General features: G+C 34.6%; 1 protein-coding gene and 1 pseudogene across 3 annotated transcripts; one reads left to right on the forward strand and one right to left on the reverse strand.

Moving 5' to 3' along the window:
• Window positions 1-2,167: 2,167 nt before the first annotated feature.
• LOC306845584 (dehydrogenase/reductase SDR family member 12-like) lies at window positions 2,168-8,030 on the reverse strand (annotated as a pseudogene). Its single transcript has 10 exons — window positions 7,915-8,030; window positions 7,155-7,288; window positions 6,481-6,563; window positions 6,240-6,335; window positions 6,026-6,107; window positions 5,064-5,125; window positions 4,717-4,821; window positions 3,740-3,830; window positions 2,372-2,509; window positions 2,168-2,286 (listed from the first exon to the last, which is right to left on the reverse strand). The product of its transcript is annotated as a dehydrogenase/reductase SDR family member 12-like (transcript).
• A 1,305-nt stretch (window positions 8,031-9,335) lies between these two features.
• On the forward strand, window positions 9,336-17,924 carry LOC306846414 (AP-1 complex subunit sigma-3-like). 2 transcript variants are annotated; one of them, XM_079379792.1, is made up of 6 exons: window positions 9,377-9,509; window positions 9,595-9,812; window positions 14,695-14,873; window positions 16,077-16,185; window positions 16,412-16,549; window positions 17,271-17,924. In XM_079379792.1, the coding sequence occupies exons 3-6, from the start codon at window positions 14,695-14,697 to the stop codon at window positions 17,304-17,306; spliced, it is 462 nt and encodes a 153-aa protein (XP_079235918.1). In that variant the 5' UTR covers window positions 9,377-9,509; window positions 9,595-9,812; the 3' UTR covers window positions 17,307-17,924. The 2 variants fall into 2 exon arrangements, with proteins under 2 accessions (XP_079235917.1, XP_079235918.1); XM_079379791.1 differs by lacking the exon at window positions 9,595-9,812 and having other exon boundaries at window positions 9,336-9,509.
• The last annotated feature ends 156 nt before the right edge of the window (window positions 17,925-18,080 follow it).

Raw genomic sequence — 18,080 nt, forward strand, 5'->3', positions numbered from 1 at the left:
GACTGGAGTAATGGCTGCTGAGAATTCATTTGATACACTGTTCAAAATGAAGATTTCGGTCTTTGTGGTTGTTAAACATTGTGTTTGTTCATAGTTCATGTGATGAACTACACCCGAGGGGAACTGACTTCTCTGCTAAACATCACCTTGAGAGCAGCTGATTGCAAGTCACTGAAAAATGGTTCATCGCCCTTATTGTGACAGCTTATTGAGCAGATGAATTCTGAATCCTCTCACCACAGGAGGAACGGAACATGAAGATGGACTTTAATCACAGGCTTTGATCTGCACGGGGGTGCTTGGGATTTACTCACGCTCATTAACACAGAGATCTTCTCAACAAAACACACAGCTGTTGTCTTACAATCACTCACTGTACCAGTCAGATGATCTGAGAAGACAATGGTGCAGTCACTTTCAGTGCTCGTTCGGTCCACTAATAAGATGATCACATACACTGATGTTCGTGGATGTGAAAGCATCGTATGCGTCATACAGTGAGCGTGATGAATCATTTACCAGCACAGGAAATTAAGGATTTCCATCCGTTTCATCCTGGCACAGAGAGAAATGATGACGCAGCTGGATGCAGTTTATTATCAATTTAAGAGAAAACACCATTTTAGGAGTTTTTAGTTATCTTGTGTTAATTTCATTTTTACATAACATATCTGAAGGTCGTCACATTTAGCGTCACCATATAGGAAGTTTTTTTTTTGTGACATTGATATAGACAAGGCTAAAAGCCTAATTGTTTTTGTTTTATTATTTATGAGCAATTTGAGAGAGGACAGGAATGGAAGTGGGAAATGACGCAGGTAGCATTTATATTCAGGGTTTAACCCTTTAAAGTCTACTGTATGATACCTTAGAAATCTGTAGAAAGTCTGTATTATATGAGATGTGCTAATTTCTAGGGCCTCTGGATGATCAGCATTAAAACTTCATGAAGAGCCAGTTGCACTCAATCTGCTACATGCCTTCTGTCCTCATATGATTGATCAGACGTTATCGAGTTAATACTTATTTTAGCAAGTAAAAGGCCTTTTAGTTTAATTTTAAAAACACTCACTTTCAGGTTGTGGTTATTTTTTGAAATCCTTTTTACATAAACATTGAATCAACTTTGGTTTACTTGATTATCCATACACATTTTTTTAGAAAAATCATGTTAAAATGTATCAAATAGATGCATTGTTTTTTGAGGAGCATTATTTGTTTATCTCTCAATCATCATTGCGTTCAATCAAAGCTACACAGAGCTTTGATAATAAAACTAAGCATTTAAATATCATCTCACTAAGACATATTGGGAGATATAGAATGACAACTGATATTTATATGCATTTTATGTAAGGAGTCTGTTATACTGTTATAACATCTCATTGATTTATAGTACAAGCTATCAAAATTTCATCTTACGTTTTGGTCAAATAAATATCAGAAACTGCACAAAATTGCATTTTTTTGCTTAGTTTAAGCCTTTGAATAAAACTCCATATTCTCCTATTTTATATAAGCATATAATATGATACTCAACAAAAACACATGCAAACTTTTTATATAATATAGGCAATATAGGTTCAATATAAGGTTTAATAAATTGTTCCATTGACTATGATTTCATGTCAGGCTTTACAGGGTTAATGTTGTGGTCAAACATGAGAGTAAACATAAAAGGGAAAAAAAATCAGCATAAAATCAAAACAGACCCCATTTATTTTAAAATGTTTCTTGTTTTATTGTGCATAATTCATTAAAGCATTTTATTCTTTAGACAAAAAGGTTATTTGTCAGAATCTTTGATCAAAATGTTATAATTTCTTACTATAATTATAATTTTCTCATTTTCACAATTGACTATAAACTCAACTGCATGAAGAGGATTTTTCACAGTCCAATCCATTGGCAATGGATACAATCCCATATCGTTCTGTTTCTTGTTAAACATCCCATTTCACTCAGAAATCCATCATGTTTCATGTTGTCTTTTAAGACTAGCTTTAGTTTCTGTATGATTATTTAGTAGTTACAGTTGTTGTTACAGAGAAAAACCTTCATACATTATTTGTTACACATAGCATGAATGATATTTTAGTACTTTGTATTGTAAAACCTCTCAGTTATCTGACATGTATAATATCTAACATGTTCTATGTGTAATATCTCACTCTGAGGGTTTGACAGCCATCGCCAAATTCTCCAACCGGCGCATGAAGGCTTTGACGTCCCGTCGAGAGCTGTGTGTCCACGCCAGGGGCAAGTGTGCTGAAACCGGCTGTCGATCTGAAACAAACAACCTGTTAGAGTGCTACTGGAAAAACCTACACATATCATATCAAATGTCACCATTTTTAACCAACATGCACACCTTGGAAGAAAAGGCCGCTGGGAAGAGCGGTGGTGGCGCGTGACACGGACAGCCAGACGACTGTATCGGCTCCCTGCCCTGCCGAACGCAGACGATCACGCATCATCTGATGGAACTGAGGCATCGCCTTGGCAACCGCTGAGCACAACCAGACCCAGACATTACAAGTCATGAGTTTGACAGAGAAGCTGTTTCTAAAATCAGCATATGCAGCATATGTTATTGAATTGAGAACTCTGCAATTTACGTTTATGTAATTTGTTTTCTATTTTTCTTTTAGATTTATTTTATGTGTATATTTTTTGAAGTACTGTACTGTAAACTGCACATTTTGTAAATGTAATCGTTGCATTTAATATAATTTTATTTTAGATTTATTTTAAATTAAATATATATTTTATATGTATATTTTCATTTGGATTTACATTTCATTTATAGTTATTTTACTTTATTTTATTTTATATTTTACTTGTAATATTTTTTATTTTAAATGTATTTAAATGTAAATATATAGTTTATGTATATATGTATATATATATAATATTGTCTGTAAAAAAAAATATATATATATAATATTTAGTTAATATAATAGTATATACATATTTTTTATTTTAGATAGTTGCCAAGACAAAATTTCTCACTTGAATTTAGTTTAAGTTTTAGTTTAACTAAAACTGAAATAAAAATCACTTTTAAAATAATAAACTTTTATATATATATATATATATATATATATATATAAATAATTATAATAATAATAACAACAACAATGAGAAAAAATTATTAAAACAACTAACTTTAGATAAAAAATATAATAAATATAACAATAAAACTATTAATGAAATCTATATGTGCAAGTATTAGTGCTGTCAAATGATTAATCACGATTAATCCAAAATAAAAGTTTTTGTTTAAATAAAATACTGTGTATATTTACTATGCATATATAAATACACACATACAGTATATATTTTTCAAATATTTACATGTATATATTTATATTTGTATTATTTATATAACAGATCAATATTTTTAATATATAAACATTATATATTTTTCTTAAATATATACATGTATGTGTGTGTATTTATATAGACAATAAATATACACAGCATTCACACATATATTATGTAAACAAAAACTTTTATTTTGGATGCGATTAATCGTTTGACAGCAAGTAGCAAGTATATAATAGTATCTATATGAATCTGGAAACACATCTAGAGTTGCTCTTTTACAGCTGGAAGGCTTCAAATCAATACTTATGCACAAAGATTAATTAAACTTAAAGCTGTAAGTAAACAGAATAATCATGCTGCCAGTAATTAGCACACTACTTTGCTTGTCGACTAATAAAATGAGTAATACCTGGTGTGTCAGCCCACCCAGGGTGCATCACAGAGAAATTAATTTTGGGATTTGCTTTGGCCCAGACCTCTGTCATCACTACCTGCTGCCTCTGTGGACACACACACACACAGAGAGACACATAATGAGTGTTTAGTAAAAGGTCATCATCATTACTGCATCAGATATTGTTTAATGGAGATGCCACTGCTGGCACTCTGTGTCACCTGTTGCTTGGCAACGGTTGAGAGAAAGGTAACCCTGCTCATCTCAATTTAATACAAACTGTTCATGACTTTTAGTCTCTTTTCATGAATACAATTATTTAATATATAATCTTTTTCACATTATCCATGTAAATTAATTTGACAAGAAAATGTCTGCCAACACTTGACTAAAAAAGCACCATGGTTCAGTCTCAGATGCTGCTTTGATATATTTAATTGATTATATACCAGGGTACTGTAAAGTATTACCACCGTGTAAAGTATTAAATATAGTATTACTACCCTGGTAGTATCCAAAAAACATGGTGTTGCCATATTTTGGAACATTTTGACTACCACGGTACTTTTCTGTAAGCTAAGACTTCAAAATAAATGTCAATTTTGGGTATATTTTATTTTATTATTTCTTTAATTGTATAAATCATTTATAAATCCATATTCTACATTTCAAAGTTTAACACTGAATTTGCAGTTTCGAAAAAGAAAATGTGACTCATTTTCATTTAGTTTAACGTGATGTATTAAAATAACTGAAATAAAAATGACTAATGACTAATCAACAATATAGACATTTCATTATATTTAATTATTACATTATTATATTTTATTAAAATAATTTATAAATTTCAACTTTACATTTTTTATTTAAAAGTTTCACATATAAAATGTGAGTTGTGTTTTGTCTGAGCAATAAAAATAGCAATGATTCACTAATAAAATTTGCAACAAAGGCAAAATGCTTTTAATTCTCTAAATATTGTCTCTAAATACCTTGTTTTGTGCATATACCATGGTACCATCAAAAGGAGCTCTCTCGGTCTGCAGGTCGTCCGTGTTGAGTTTCTGTACCAGCATCCCTCCCGAAGACACCGTGATCTACATTATTATCATCACAACATATTGAACTATAAAATATGGCACAATATGAGCAAGAAACGGGTACCTCTGTGGATGTGCACACATTGCTGTTATTAAAATATAAACACATCTATCATAGGTTGTGTCAAAAACACGATAACTGTTTATGTCTTCACATTTACATTGTGAAAGACTGCAGTCTCAGGCTGAATTGTATTTAATAAATCAAGACACTGAGATCAATGTTGTTTTTCACTTACAACTCGGGGGTCCCTGCTCTTCTCCAGCAATGGAATCAGACATTTAGTCAGAACATAAACACCTGCAGAGGACAAGATTCCATTACATATTGCGTCCAACATATTCTATGTTTTTCTATGTTTATTCTACATTTAACAGAATATATATTCTACAAAAGAAGAAGTAGAAATTCTGGGGTCAGCAAGATATTTGTAAAAACTAAAAACAATTATTCAGCAAAGATGTGTTAAATTGATCAAAAGTGACAATAAAGAAATTTAGAATGTTACAAAAGATTTCAAATATTTCCAATAAATGCTGTTGATTTGAACTTCTTATTCATTAAAAAATCCAGAAGAAAATGTATCAGTTTCCACACAAATATTAAGCAGCATAACAGTGATAATAATATGTGACCCTGGACCACAAAACCAGTCTTAAGTGTCAATTTGCTGAATAAATAAACTTTCCGTTGCTGTAAGGTTTGTTAGGATCGGACAATATTTGGCCGAGATCTATTTGAAAATCTGGAATCTGAGGGTGCAAAAAAATCTAAATATTGAGAAAATCGCCTTTAAAGTTGTCCAAATTAAGTTCTTAGCAATGCATATTACTAATCACAAATTAAGTTTGAATGTACTGACGGTAAGAAATTTACAAAATATCTTCATGGAACATGATCTTTACTTAATATCCTAATGATTTTTGGCATAAAAGAAAAATGGATAATTTTGACCCATGCAAGGTATTTTTGGCTTTTGCTACAAATATACACCAGCGACTTAAGACTGGTTTTGTGGTCCAGGGTCACATATAATACATGTTTCTTGATCAGCATATTAGAATGATTTCGGTCATGTGACACTGATACTGGAGTAATGATGCTGAAAATTCAGCTTTGCATCACAGAATTAAATTGCATATTAAAAAAACATATTTAATTAGGAAACAGTCATAAAAAAAATTGACTGTTGTGTATTACCAAGAGTATTGGTCGCAAAATTTTTCTCCAGTCCGTCAGAGTTCATTTCCCTCTGGTTCACCATACATCCGGCATTATTGATCTGAGAGAGATTAGAGGAGAGGATATGTCTTCATCTGTCCTGCACCTGTAAGCTTCAGCTGAATGCTGGAATTTTCTTTAATATAGTGAGGTATGATGGGAATCTCCTAAAGGAGCTCTCTTACACTCATACCAAAACATTGAGCGATGAGTGCTCCTTCTTAAAGGCCTCTGCGAACTCCCACACCTTTCTCGTCTCTGAGAGGTCCAACACGTGGACATAAACCTCCTAGATGCATATCACATAGAGAATGCATTATGAGCAGTGGAAGAAAATCCTTCAGAAACATTTTAAACACTGATCATTTTATATTGTTTTCTTTTCATTACCAATTAAGCTCTGAACCATCATAAGCAATAAATGAGACACTCACAGTATTTCCACTCGCTGTGATGATTTCTTCTCTGGCTCTCTCAGCTCGCTCTTTGTTTCGGCAGACGATATGAACAGTGCCACCTTGGACAAGAGGGGGAAAAAATACGGTAACACTTTAGGGACCAATTCTCACTATTAACTAGTTGCTTATTAGCATGCATATTATTAACATATTGGCTGTTTATTGATACTTATAAAACACATATTCTGCATGCCTAATCCTGCCCAACAATGCATAGTAATATGCATTGCTAAGAACTTCATGTAGACAACTTTAAAGGCGATTTTTTCAATATTTAGATTTGTATTGCACCCTCAGATTCCAGATTTTCAAATAGTTGTATCGCTGCCAAATATTATCCTATCATAACAAACCATACATCAATGGAAAGCTCATTAATTCAGCTTTCAGATGACGTATACATCTCAGTTTCAGAAAATTGACCCTTATGACTGGTTTTGTGGTCCAGGGTCACAATTATGTTTTCACTTTCAAAAAATGCATGTATACTTTATCTACCATGGTTTATGAAAATGCTAATCATTCAGCACATTGTGATATGCACAGCATTAAAGTTCCATACTACCATCTGTTGCCGTCATACTATAGATTTATAGTTGGAAAAATAATAGTGTAACCTAAAAAAGCATTTGTGTGACTATAAAACAAACCTTTTTTGGCTATGGCCATGGCTGTCGCCTTCCCTATTCCGCTGTTGGCTCCGGTGATCATGAAGGACCGGCCCACCATGGACACATCCAGGTCCTTTGCTACAAAGCTTTTAGAGGCATTCTCAAATCCAGACCTGCTGACAACATCCAACAACATGAATCAAATCAGAAACACAACCATCATGAAACCTCAAGAGCTGTACTGTTATCCATAAGTGTGTTTTTAACACAATCCTTGAATTGTTATGTGACCTCTGGGTATCTGAGACAGAGCTCCTAAGACAAAAGCCCTGATCAGGGGCCAAAGGAGCTTCTGTGTGGGATGACAGGGCACTTGAGAGAGCGGCAGGGCCCTCAATAGGGCCCATTGTGATGCAATGATGACTGACCTTAAACTGAGGGCTTGGATGAATGCATGTCAGAGGAGATGACTTGGGGGACTACAAAAACAACATTTGTGCAAGAAACCACTACATCTAACAGCATTTGGCTTGCGAGAATACAGTTTAAGACTTCGTTTTTGTAGCAGCTCTGAGCAGCTGCTGAATATATGCTCAGGCCGGAATAATTTTGTAAATGATTGTAAATGATTTGTAATTGATCATAGCAATGAAATCCATCTAATTGCGATTAGAAACAATAAAACTCCAATTATTAAAGAATTTGCAACAAACTTTCTCAAAAGTTATCAGCAATAAAGCAGCCCAATTACCTCAACAGCACAAACTAAATTCAGTAAGAAATACAAAAAGACCTTTACCTTGTATACTCCCTCATTCCCTTGAAAAACCAAACTATGTTCCTGTAGAGACACATTTGTTGCTCAGTTGTTTCTTCTCAACTGGACTGCAGTGATATGACAGCTGACAGATGCATGTGACTACTGTAGCTCCTGAGGACTCCCTCTAGTGTCAGATGATAGATAATCAATTAAACACAAACAAGGTCATGCAAATAAATATAGTCTGGTGTTCACTTTTCAGAACTTTAGGCCTGTAGATTGCTTTTTCCATTATTTAGTCTCTTATGCTTAAAAAAAAAAAAAAAAAACTTTCCAAATAACCAAAAACCCTCCAAGACCCACTTGCAAAAACTTGCAATGTTTTGGACAAAATGTAGTAAAAATCCAAATATTTGACCTGTAAGTTTTTTTCAAAATATTTTCAAAATATTTAGTAATTGCAAAATGATTACTAAATCTCCACACACACACACACACACACACACACACACACACACACACACACACACACACACATGTTGGGTTTCCATGTTTTATGGGGACATCCCATAGGCGTAATGGTTTTTATACTGTACAATCTGTATGTGCTATTGCCCTACACCAACCCTACACCTAAACTTAGCCCTCACAGGAAACATGCTGCATTTTTAGATTTTCAAAAAACTTTATGCTGTATGATTTATAAGCTTGTTTCCTCATGGGGACCAAAAAATGTCCCCACAAGATTAAGATTTACTGGTATTACTATCCTTGTGGGGACATTTGGTCCCCAGGACGTGATGAATACCAGGTGCACACACACACACACACACACACACACACAAAACAGTACATTTTTTGTTCATTTACTGTGAAGCTACTTTCTCATTTTTTAACACTTTCATTGAAGAACGAAGTGTAAAATGAAGAATAAAGAAAACTATTATTTAGAGCTGGGGTACTGGTACTCGGACTTCAATTATGAATGAACTTGGACTCGAGCATTTTGGACTTAGAAATTGCTATAAAAAATACAAATATCATAAAAGAAAAAAAAATTAAGACAAAAAGACATTAATAATCGTCTCCCATTCAAACTCAATTGGTTAAGAAATAGGACTCAACAAGGTGGACCCAACACTACAGTTATTTATCATATAAAGCCAGTTATTATTCTGAGGAGATTATAATAACAAGAATATAATATTAATAATAGCAAAATGTACTTTAATTAATATTACTATATTATATATATTTTTTTTTTACAAAAATAGTTTATTCTTAACTGTGTTATATGTTGGTTGTTTAACAACATAGTCATTCATGTCATATCTATATCCATAAATGTCAAGGCTCGATTTACAAAAGGCGTTTGAAGGTAACGCACAGGAAAATATGCTAGGAGGGTGTTGCTCCGCCCCTTTTCAAGCCAGGTGCAGTGCCTTAACCAATCAGAGCTCAGACAGAGGAGGCGAAAACAAAGCCGATCGCTCAGATACGCATCTGCGCATGCGCAGCTTTTCTCTCCGCCACAGTTTGGGAAGGGCAGCGATGACTCTGGCCTTGACCAGCCGGGAAGTGGATAGGAATTTAGTGGATTTCAACATTCTTTCCGTATTTCGTACTTCAATATGGTAAGTTACACAGTTTATTCTTTTGACTCGCCTAAAAGCACACATTTAGATCACAGAGTAGGTTGACAGGTGTTTTCTTCCACAGGTTGTGCTCTTGCACCTGTCTGGACACACCTGAGGCCTTTCAAACTTCCGTCCTTCACGAGCTGCTTGTTTATCGCCGATTAAAGAAAGCAGTGTCATTTAGAGCTGGTGTAATTCACCTAAAGTTGTTTTATTCAAAGTCTGGGCAAATGAATCGGGTGTTATTTAAATGCTGAGGGAGTTTAAGGTGACGCTCATCTCATCTGTCTGGATAAACCGGTTAGTTCGTTTCCCTTGATACTGGACTGCCAGATTTTGACACTCAGCAAGTAAATAGTTTGGAAACCTTTGTGTGGAGAAAACTTGCATGCAAAGTCCTGGTTTAGCTGACTTAATTTGGCAGCCAGGTAAACTCGTTTATCTGTTGTTTAAATAGGAGTTAGCCACTGTGTGTTTTACGTTTGACTGCTGCTGAGTTTACAGAAGAGCTATCTGTTCTTCTGGTTAATGTGTGCAAGAATGAGTTAAGAGTATTTTATTAACCAATCGCAATATTACAAATGATACAGTAACATTTCCTATTATTATATATATATATATATATATATATATAATGTAATATATTATTAATATTGAGTAATAATATTTTAGCAATGTATTATTAATAATATTTTACACTTTATATCTTTTTAAATATCTGTACATTTAAAAATAATACTTTAATAGTCAAATTACATGAAAGATATGTTGTAAAATATTATGTTAAGTGTGGTATTAAAATATCAATAAATTATGCTCTTACATATGCATTTTTATAAAAAAAACTTAAAATAATCAAATCAAATAAATAAATGTAAAAATATGTTTTTTCAAACTGAATAATATTTTAAAACAATATATTTTCATTTATTATTATTATTATTAATTACTGCTTTTTAGCTGTTTATAGATTTAAAGAATGTAATTAAATTCTGAATGAAAAATACATTCATAAAACATTTTTGTTTTTTGTTTAGCTCTTAGGTTAGTTTTGTTGAAATTTGGTAAGTGTTGGCAAAATCTAGTAAAAGTTGGCAAAAGTAGTAATACAATACATGCAGGTCCTCTGACAATGCTTCATCTGATATTGTCTGTATGCATCTGAGTAATTAGAAGTGATGAAGAAGTGGCCCTTTTAATTTCATAGAGATAACAACACACTGCAGAATCTCATTTAAACTGCAGCGAGTGTGTTTGTAAGCATGTTCTCCTGTGTGCTGTAGCCGCTCACAGCTGTGTCGACTCCAACAGTAGAAGGAAAATTAAATCAGAGCAGCACAGAACTGAAATCTAAGCAGGATCAGGCTCAAGAGGAAGCTCAGAGCTTCATTTAAACCCTCCCCTATAGTGAAACTGTGTCTGTGTGTATGTGTGTGTGTGTGTGTGTAAGGAGAGAAAGTGTGGAATGTAGAGATAAAAATGTATGTAACTTAATAGCTGTAGCACACTCTTTCCTTTCTCTTTTCTTTTCCTGTTGTTGGGATATGGGTGTTTCATGCTGAAGAAATACTTCAGAGAATCATTCCTCTGGAGCACAATAGTAGACCCAACACAGTGCATGCTTCTGTTTCCTTGTTTTTTCCTTGTATTTTCATCTTTCGATTTACTGAGGAAGCAAATATACTCTTTGCCAGCATGTTTTGGTCATAACAATGAAGCTGATGGTTCCATTTCCCCACCTGGTGTTCCTGCATCTGTGTGCATCTGTGTTTGCGAGCAAAATTAGTTGCTTGTAGCAGATTCATTCATTCTCTCGTTATAACAATCAACTTTAGGAGAACAAAGCTTGGGACTCATTGTTTCTTGATGGTTTGAGTTCTGTGAAAAATGACCCATTGCCATTATCATGTTTTTACACTTAAAGAAATATTTCATGCAAAAATGAAGATTTGCAAAAATGTACTCCGCTTCAGGCCATCGAAGATTTGTTGCTTCCTCAGAGCAGATTTGGAGACATTTAGCATTACATCACTTGCTTACCAGTGAATCCTCTGCAGTGAATGGGTGCCGTCAAAATGACAGTCCAAATAGCTGATAAAAACATCACAAAATCCACACCACTCCAGTCCATCAGTTAATGTCTTGTGAAGCGAAAAGCTGTTTGTAATAAACAAATTCATCAAATGTAACTTTTAAAAACTTCAGATAAAATACAAGTCCTCTATCCATAATATATTCTCTGCTAAAATGTCATCTTATCTGAATCAGGAGAGAAAAATATGCACAGATTCAGCTCTATTTATAAATAGAAACAGTTCTAAACAAATTTGTTGTTTGATTTCGATCCACAGGTGATGGAAGTTTTATGAATTATAGGCTTCATTTTTTTTTTTGGCCAAAGGTGACAATGTACAGGTAAACTGGAATGTTTCTTGCAAGCAGCTTTTCACTTCTTTAGAGTGTTGTGGATTGCTTGTGGATTCAGCTATTTGGACTCTCATTCTGACGGCACCCATTCACTGCAGAGGATCCATTGGATGTAATGCTAAATTCTCCAAATCCATTATAATAGAGAAACAAACTCACATTGATGGCCTGAGCGTGAGTAAATTTTAATTTTTGGGTGAATTGTTCAGGTTGCTCTGGGCGAATGGTACCTGTACTTAAAATGAAATGGAATTTTAGAGTATTGCATATAATGCATTACTGTAGCGGTTTTTATGTAAAACGAAAATATGGTTTCGGTTTTGGTTTTATATGGTAATATACTTGTTGTCATATGACTGCATTACACTGTTTAATTCAGATGGTGTCTAATCAAAATATCGGAAATAAAAACAATTAATTTTGTGTAGAAAATGTATAACTTTCGACATTATAATTAATGATTCAGTCATATTTAAGTGTTTTCAATTCATTGCAATTATTTGCACTGTGGAAGACTTCTGCACAGTGATTTAGGCTACATTGCACATTTTTATATTTGTAAAAAAAAAAGATTCAATTATTATGAATGTCTCTGTATTGAATGCAGTTTTATTGCTCATCATTACTCTTTTCTGTGAAGTTTTTCTTATGAAATGCCCTTTTCTAGTAATAAAAGTGAACACTCCAGTTCCATTTTTTTGTGTGTTTTTAATCTTGTTTCAGAGGTGTGACTCAGGTTTCTGTGTAATAGTTTCTGTTAATAGTTGTCGGTGTGGCCTGTGACCTGATAAGTCTGTGAAAAAAGCGGTTTGTGTGACTCGCAAAGAGAGTGTCACATATTCTGTGCAGCTGTGATGTATGTCTATGAGAAGACAAAGCTTTTTCAAGCATTGCCAGATTTCTGTGCAAATGAAATGAGGGGGAGGAGAAATTAGGAGCTCTCAGATATTTTGTTCTCAGTGTTGTTGCATTGAGCTGATTAGTTGTTGTGTGGAAAGGATTCATGCAGGGGTCCGTCCTGTGCCTGACAGTGGACAGTGGAGACTGACATTTGTCTCACAGATATTGAATTTCATATTGACTAGGTTTGGTTGACAGTGAAAAGGTTAGCCGTAGTTCTGTCTGAAGTGCAGTTTGTCTTTTTCTGTGTATTTCCTGTTTCCTAAAATTTTATCTGTAAACTTTTCCTAAAAGACACAGTAAGACAAGAGACAGGAAATATGGGGGATGGGATTAGAAAACAATGCAGGCCAGATATGAACCTGCATGAAACCTGTGGTTTCTCGCATGAGCACCACAGCTCAACATATCTAGAGCTTGTGCACTAACCTAGATTTGGTCATGATTCCATTAAATATAATTTTTTGCAGTTTTGAGGAATAAATATTTTGAAATAACAAATGCATTTCATCCACCAGTGTTCTTTAGCTTGATTCAGTTGTAACATTGCCAGAAAGGTTTTTGCATTGACGCCATGTCTGAGCAAAGCTGTGAGATTTACTGATTGAGCTTTCAAAAGTTTAGTTAGCTCTGTTTTCAAAGACGTTGTGCCAAACCACAAAGAATCTGGTCAGAATCACAAAGAATTTGTAAACCTGAGATGTGACTATGGTGTTGAAGACAGTTGTTACATTGCACAGATGCTGAAATGAAAGAGCTTCTCTCAATCGAAGACAGTGTTGAAATTAGTTGACAGATTGCTGGAAAAGATAAAGATTCTTATTTCCAGCCCAGCTGTTCAAATGCAGTTTTCATCTTGGTGCATGTGTGATCTGCTAAATTTAAAGGTAAATGTAATACAATTTTATGGTGGTTATGTGTGAAAGTGGTTGATGGGAGGTAAATAGTAAGGAAATGGGTACACTTTGAAGTCCACCCACTTGAATCATTTTGGCCTTGACTTTAGTGTGAAACCCTTTAGTCCACCTACTGTGTTACAGAATTTCTGTCTACCATCTGCTTCCCTGCAGCATCTGCAGAAAAAAACCCTGCATAAAGAGTATTTTATACGTAGATTTATGAAATTTTTGAATGCGTTTACAGGTTTCTATGAAAGGGTTAATTCACCCAAAAATGAAAATTAGCCCATGTTTTACTCACCCTCAAGGCATCCTAGGCGAATATGACTTTCTTCTTTCAGACGAATCCGCTAACTGTCGTATATACAAGCCGTTCTGGGCGGATGACGTAGGACGTATGCGCAGTTGCAGAAAAGTGTTTATAACATTGTAAATATGGATAATATGTAAATATGCATACGGAGCTGTATGAGGCACATTTTATTATGGGTGCATGGGCTTTATTTGACTTCTTTTGGACTGTTGAAAAAAATCACCCATTCACTGCCATTATAAAGCTTGGAAGACCAAGGACAATTTTTAATATAACTCCGATTGGATTCGTTTGAAAGAGGAAAGTCATATACACGTAGGATGCATTGAGGGTGAGTAAAACATGGGCTAATTTTCATTTTTGGGTGAACTAACCCTTGAAGTATTGGTTTTATATTTGATACAGACCAATACATTACATTACACACTTAATGTAGCAATGGCACTTATCCAGGGTTACTCTGTATTTTCACTGTCAGCACATTTCTCATGAGTGTGCTCAAAGGAACAGTCTTGGTAACTCATTACCTTTGGGGTTTGAACCTACAACAAACCTGGATCATTAACCGCTAGACAACACGCACTCCAAAAGATGAAAGAATGAAACCATCATTAATTAAAATGCATGTTCTCTTTTCCGACAGATGCATTTCCTGTTGCTGTTCAGCCGTCAGGGGAAGTTACGGCTGCAGAAATGGTTCCTGCCCCTCCCGGAGAGAGAGAGGAAGAAGATTGTGAAGGACATGACCACTATGGTGTTGTCACGAAAGCCACGCACATGTAACTTCCTGCACTGGAAGGACCTGAAGATTGTCTATAAGAGGTGAGCATTCATCCCAGGCCCAAGGAGAATGTCCTGCAGTAAATTTAGGGCTATATTCAGTATGCGGTCTTCAGTAAGAGCATGCTGGTTTCAAACAAAATGACGGCGTTAGATTCAGCATTAATTAAAAGCCCAGCTGCTAGGCTCTCATGTTTGGTCATTAGTCATCACAAAGTGTGAGCAGAAGACTCTAAAATCTTGCAAAGTGGACACCTAGTCAGCAGTTAAGATCTTATGTGGGCTAATTAAAATACCACATGTGAAGGTTTCTGCATCCGTATCGAGTCTGTTGCCCTGTCCTGTGCTGTAGTTTTTAAACCAGTTCAGTCCAGTTCTCCTGACATTACTGATGTCATTAGCTGACGACATGCCCCATATGAGTCCTCCTTGTTTTCTGGCCAAACATAGTGGCAGCTTTCTACACAATGGCCCCCTATTACCCCTCAATAGTGTCTGAAAATGGACCCACATGCTCACAATGGGGAATATTAGTGCTTCATATTTTTATTATGATAAATCAGTTAGGTGTATAAGAAACATTTTAATGTCACCTCTGAAGATGAAATGCTCTTAAAGTCAATCTTAAATTTAATTTACAATCTGTTTTATTAATGCGACTTTACAACTAAAACAAGACATTGCTTTTGTTCATTTTATTCTGAACTGATTTGATCATAAAAAGTGTGTCATGTTGTAATATGTGATAAATAGCTTTTTTTAATCTATGTAGAGCCATATTTCAACCCTGTATAGTAAAAAATGTCCCAGAAGAGGGGTATTTTCTGAATCCAAAATGCAAAGAACCACTGAAGAACCTTTGTTTTTGTGAGTGTGAATGGAAATATTTGAGAGAAAATGTTTAATTGTGCTTGTAAACTTTAATGCTTCATAGCCTGGCTGCATCAAATCCTTCTGTCAGGCACCGAAACCATTGTGTTTCTGAGAGTGAGTTTTCACACTTGTCTTCCTGAGAGCCTGCTACTCTTCTGGTTCAGATCTGTATTTCACACCTTTCTTAAACGTGTCTCTCTGTTCTTTCCTGTTGTTTTCCCAGTGTGACCTTTACAAATACTGAGATTTGCCATGTCAGCAGTTGCATTACAGAGAATGTAGATGGCAATTGTGAGGATAGTGTGTACTATTTTCATTTTTTTTTACTGAATACAAATAAATGTACATCTGTGTTTTCCCACTTGTTTGTAGGTACGCCAGTCTGTATTTCTGCTGTGGCTTGGAGAACCAGGACAATGAGCTTCTGGCTTTAGAGATTCTGCACCGTTATGTGGAGCTACTTGACAAATACTTTGGGAATGTAAATACATTCAGTTTCTCACCTCTGGAGCAAATATTTGATATATTTAATAAAAGATATTATACAATATTGTTTATATTTCCTGTTTATATGCGTATATTTTATTAAATATTTTTTTTTTATTTATGTTTGCATAGACTGAACACACAACTTCCTCTCTTCATTCATTCATATGTATTTATTTATATTTTTATTCCAATTTCTGTGTGTGTAATATGTAATCCAGGTATGTGAGCTGGATATCATCTTTAACTTTGAGAAGGCTTATTTCATCCTGGATGAGTTTCTGATGGGAGGAGAGATTCAGGAGACGTCCAAACAGTCTATTGCAAAGTCTGTAGAGGCCTCAGATATGCTGCAAGAGGTGAGAGACTAAGTTTAATCTGCATAATATGTTCGAAAAATGAAACAGAAAAATAAGTTTATTTATTTAACAGTGTTGAAATAGGATTCAAATAAAATCTCTTCCATCCCTGTAAATTGCTATTGTTTTGACATTTTTTTAAAATAATAATAAGACACGACAACACAATCTCAATCAGTGTTTCTGAGCCACATATTTCAGATTGAAAGAACCTGCAGCTGTCTTAATGCTGCTGCCCACCCAGTTATAGAGCTCTACTTTGGCTGTCACCTTCATAAAACATTGATTTGACAAAGAGAGAGAAATAAACAGACTTGTCTGAGAGTGTTGTTTTACAGATCAACTCTCAGTACCACTAAATGCCAGCTTTTCCAGCATGCCTCAAAAAATGAGACCACATTAAAAGAATAGAATTCACCCCAGAATTAAAATAATGCCATTTACTCACCTTCAAAGCTGGTATATTGAGCACTCACAGGACTATAGCATGAGGGGTATAAATGAAACGAGGGTGAATAAACGATGACCGTATTTTCATTTTGGAGTCAACTGTTCCTTTAAAACCCATATGGCATCTGATCATTTGTTGTCCATATCATTCTAATAAGCTGGTCCATACATCTGAAGGAGAGTTCACCTCTGCACAGCAAGGGAACCTGGAAATGTCACTTAATATTATACAAAAGGGTAATCAGTTATGTGCCTGTTTTCTTCTCTTCAGACGATGGAAGAATATATGAGCAAACCAGCCTTCTGACAGCAGCTGACGTGATACAATGTGACAAAAGGGAAAGAAACCTGCCTCCGCAGTGTAGGTTGTGTCCTTCACTCAGGACACAATTTTTCATTGCAAGAAATTACAGACTTCATTCATGAGGGATGCAGAATTTTGCTTTATTTATTATTATTATTATACATTTTTTTTTCTTCTCAATGCTTGTATGAACTTCTTTATCAATTCCACTCAAATTTTAATAGAACTGAATCAGGGTTCATGTGTTTTTGAATAGGTTATGTCTTGTCCGCTTATAAAAATAAATGTAATGCAGAATTTCTGTGATGGCTCCATGCAACCATAGCTTCAACTGATCATTTTCAACTTTTATACCAAAATCATTTTATATAATAATCATATATTTGCAATATCCTTAAACCTGGGCTTATCTGAAGTGCCTTTTCATGTTTTTAAACATGTTGCATGTCTCAGGAGACATTTAGTTCAAGAAAGAAAAAAAAAAAAACTTTGAATAAATGTTAATGCTGCTTTTTGAGCACACTTTGTTGATATTGGCTTATTAAAATAGTCTTTTTGATATGATTTAGTCTCAGTCAAGTGTTTGCAATTTTCTCTTATTAAATGATTCCGGTGCTTTCTAAAACCCCTCCAGCAGTTTATTTTTGTGCACTGTAATGGATTTGTTTTCTATTAATATCTCTTATTATGAGAGTATGCTTGGTGCTATGTTCATCAAGTGGATATCCTTGGCTTTTTCTGACATCAAATGCAAATATTAATATGTGATTGATATTT

The sequence above is a fragment of the Barbus barbus genome (genome assembly GCF_936440315.1).
Source record: "Barbus barbus genome assembly, chromosome: 26".
NCBI lineage: Eukaryota > Metazoa > Chordata > Actinopteri > Cypriniformes > Cyprinidae > Barbus > Barbus barbus.

Excerpts from the sequence above, each read along its gene's own strand:
- LOC306846414 (XM_079379791.1), top strand. Across the intron at positions 14,874-16,076 it reads CTGAAGATTGTCTATAAGAG|GTACGCCAGTCTGTATTTCT; the intron begins GTGAGCATTCAT and ends ACTTGTTTGTAG. Across the intron at positions 16,186-16,411 it reads TTGACAAATACTTTGGGAAT|GTATGTGAGCTGGATATCAT; the intron begins GTAAATACATTC and ends TATGTAATCCAG.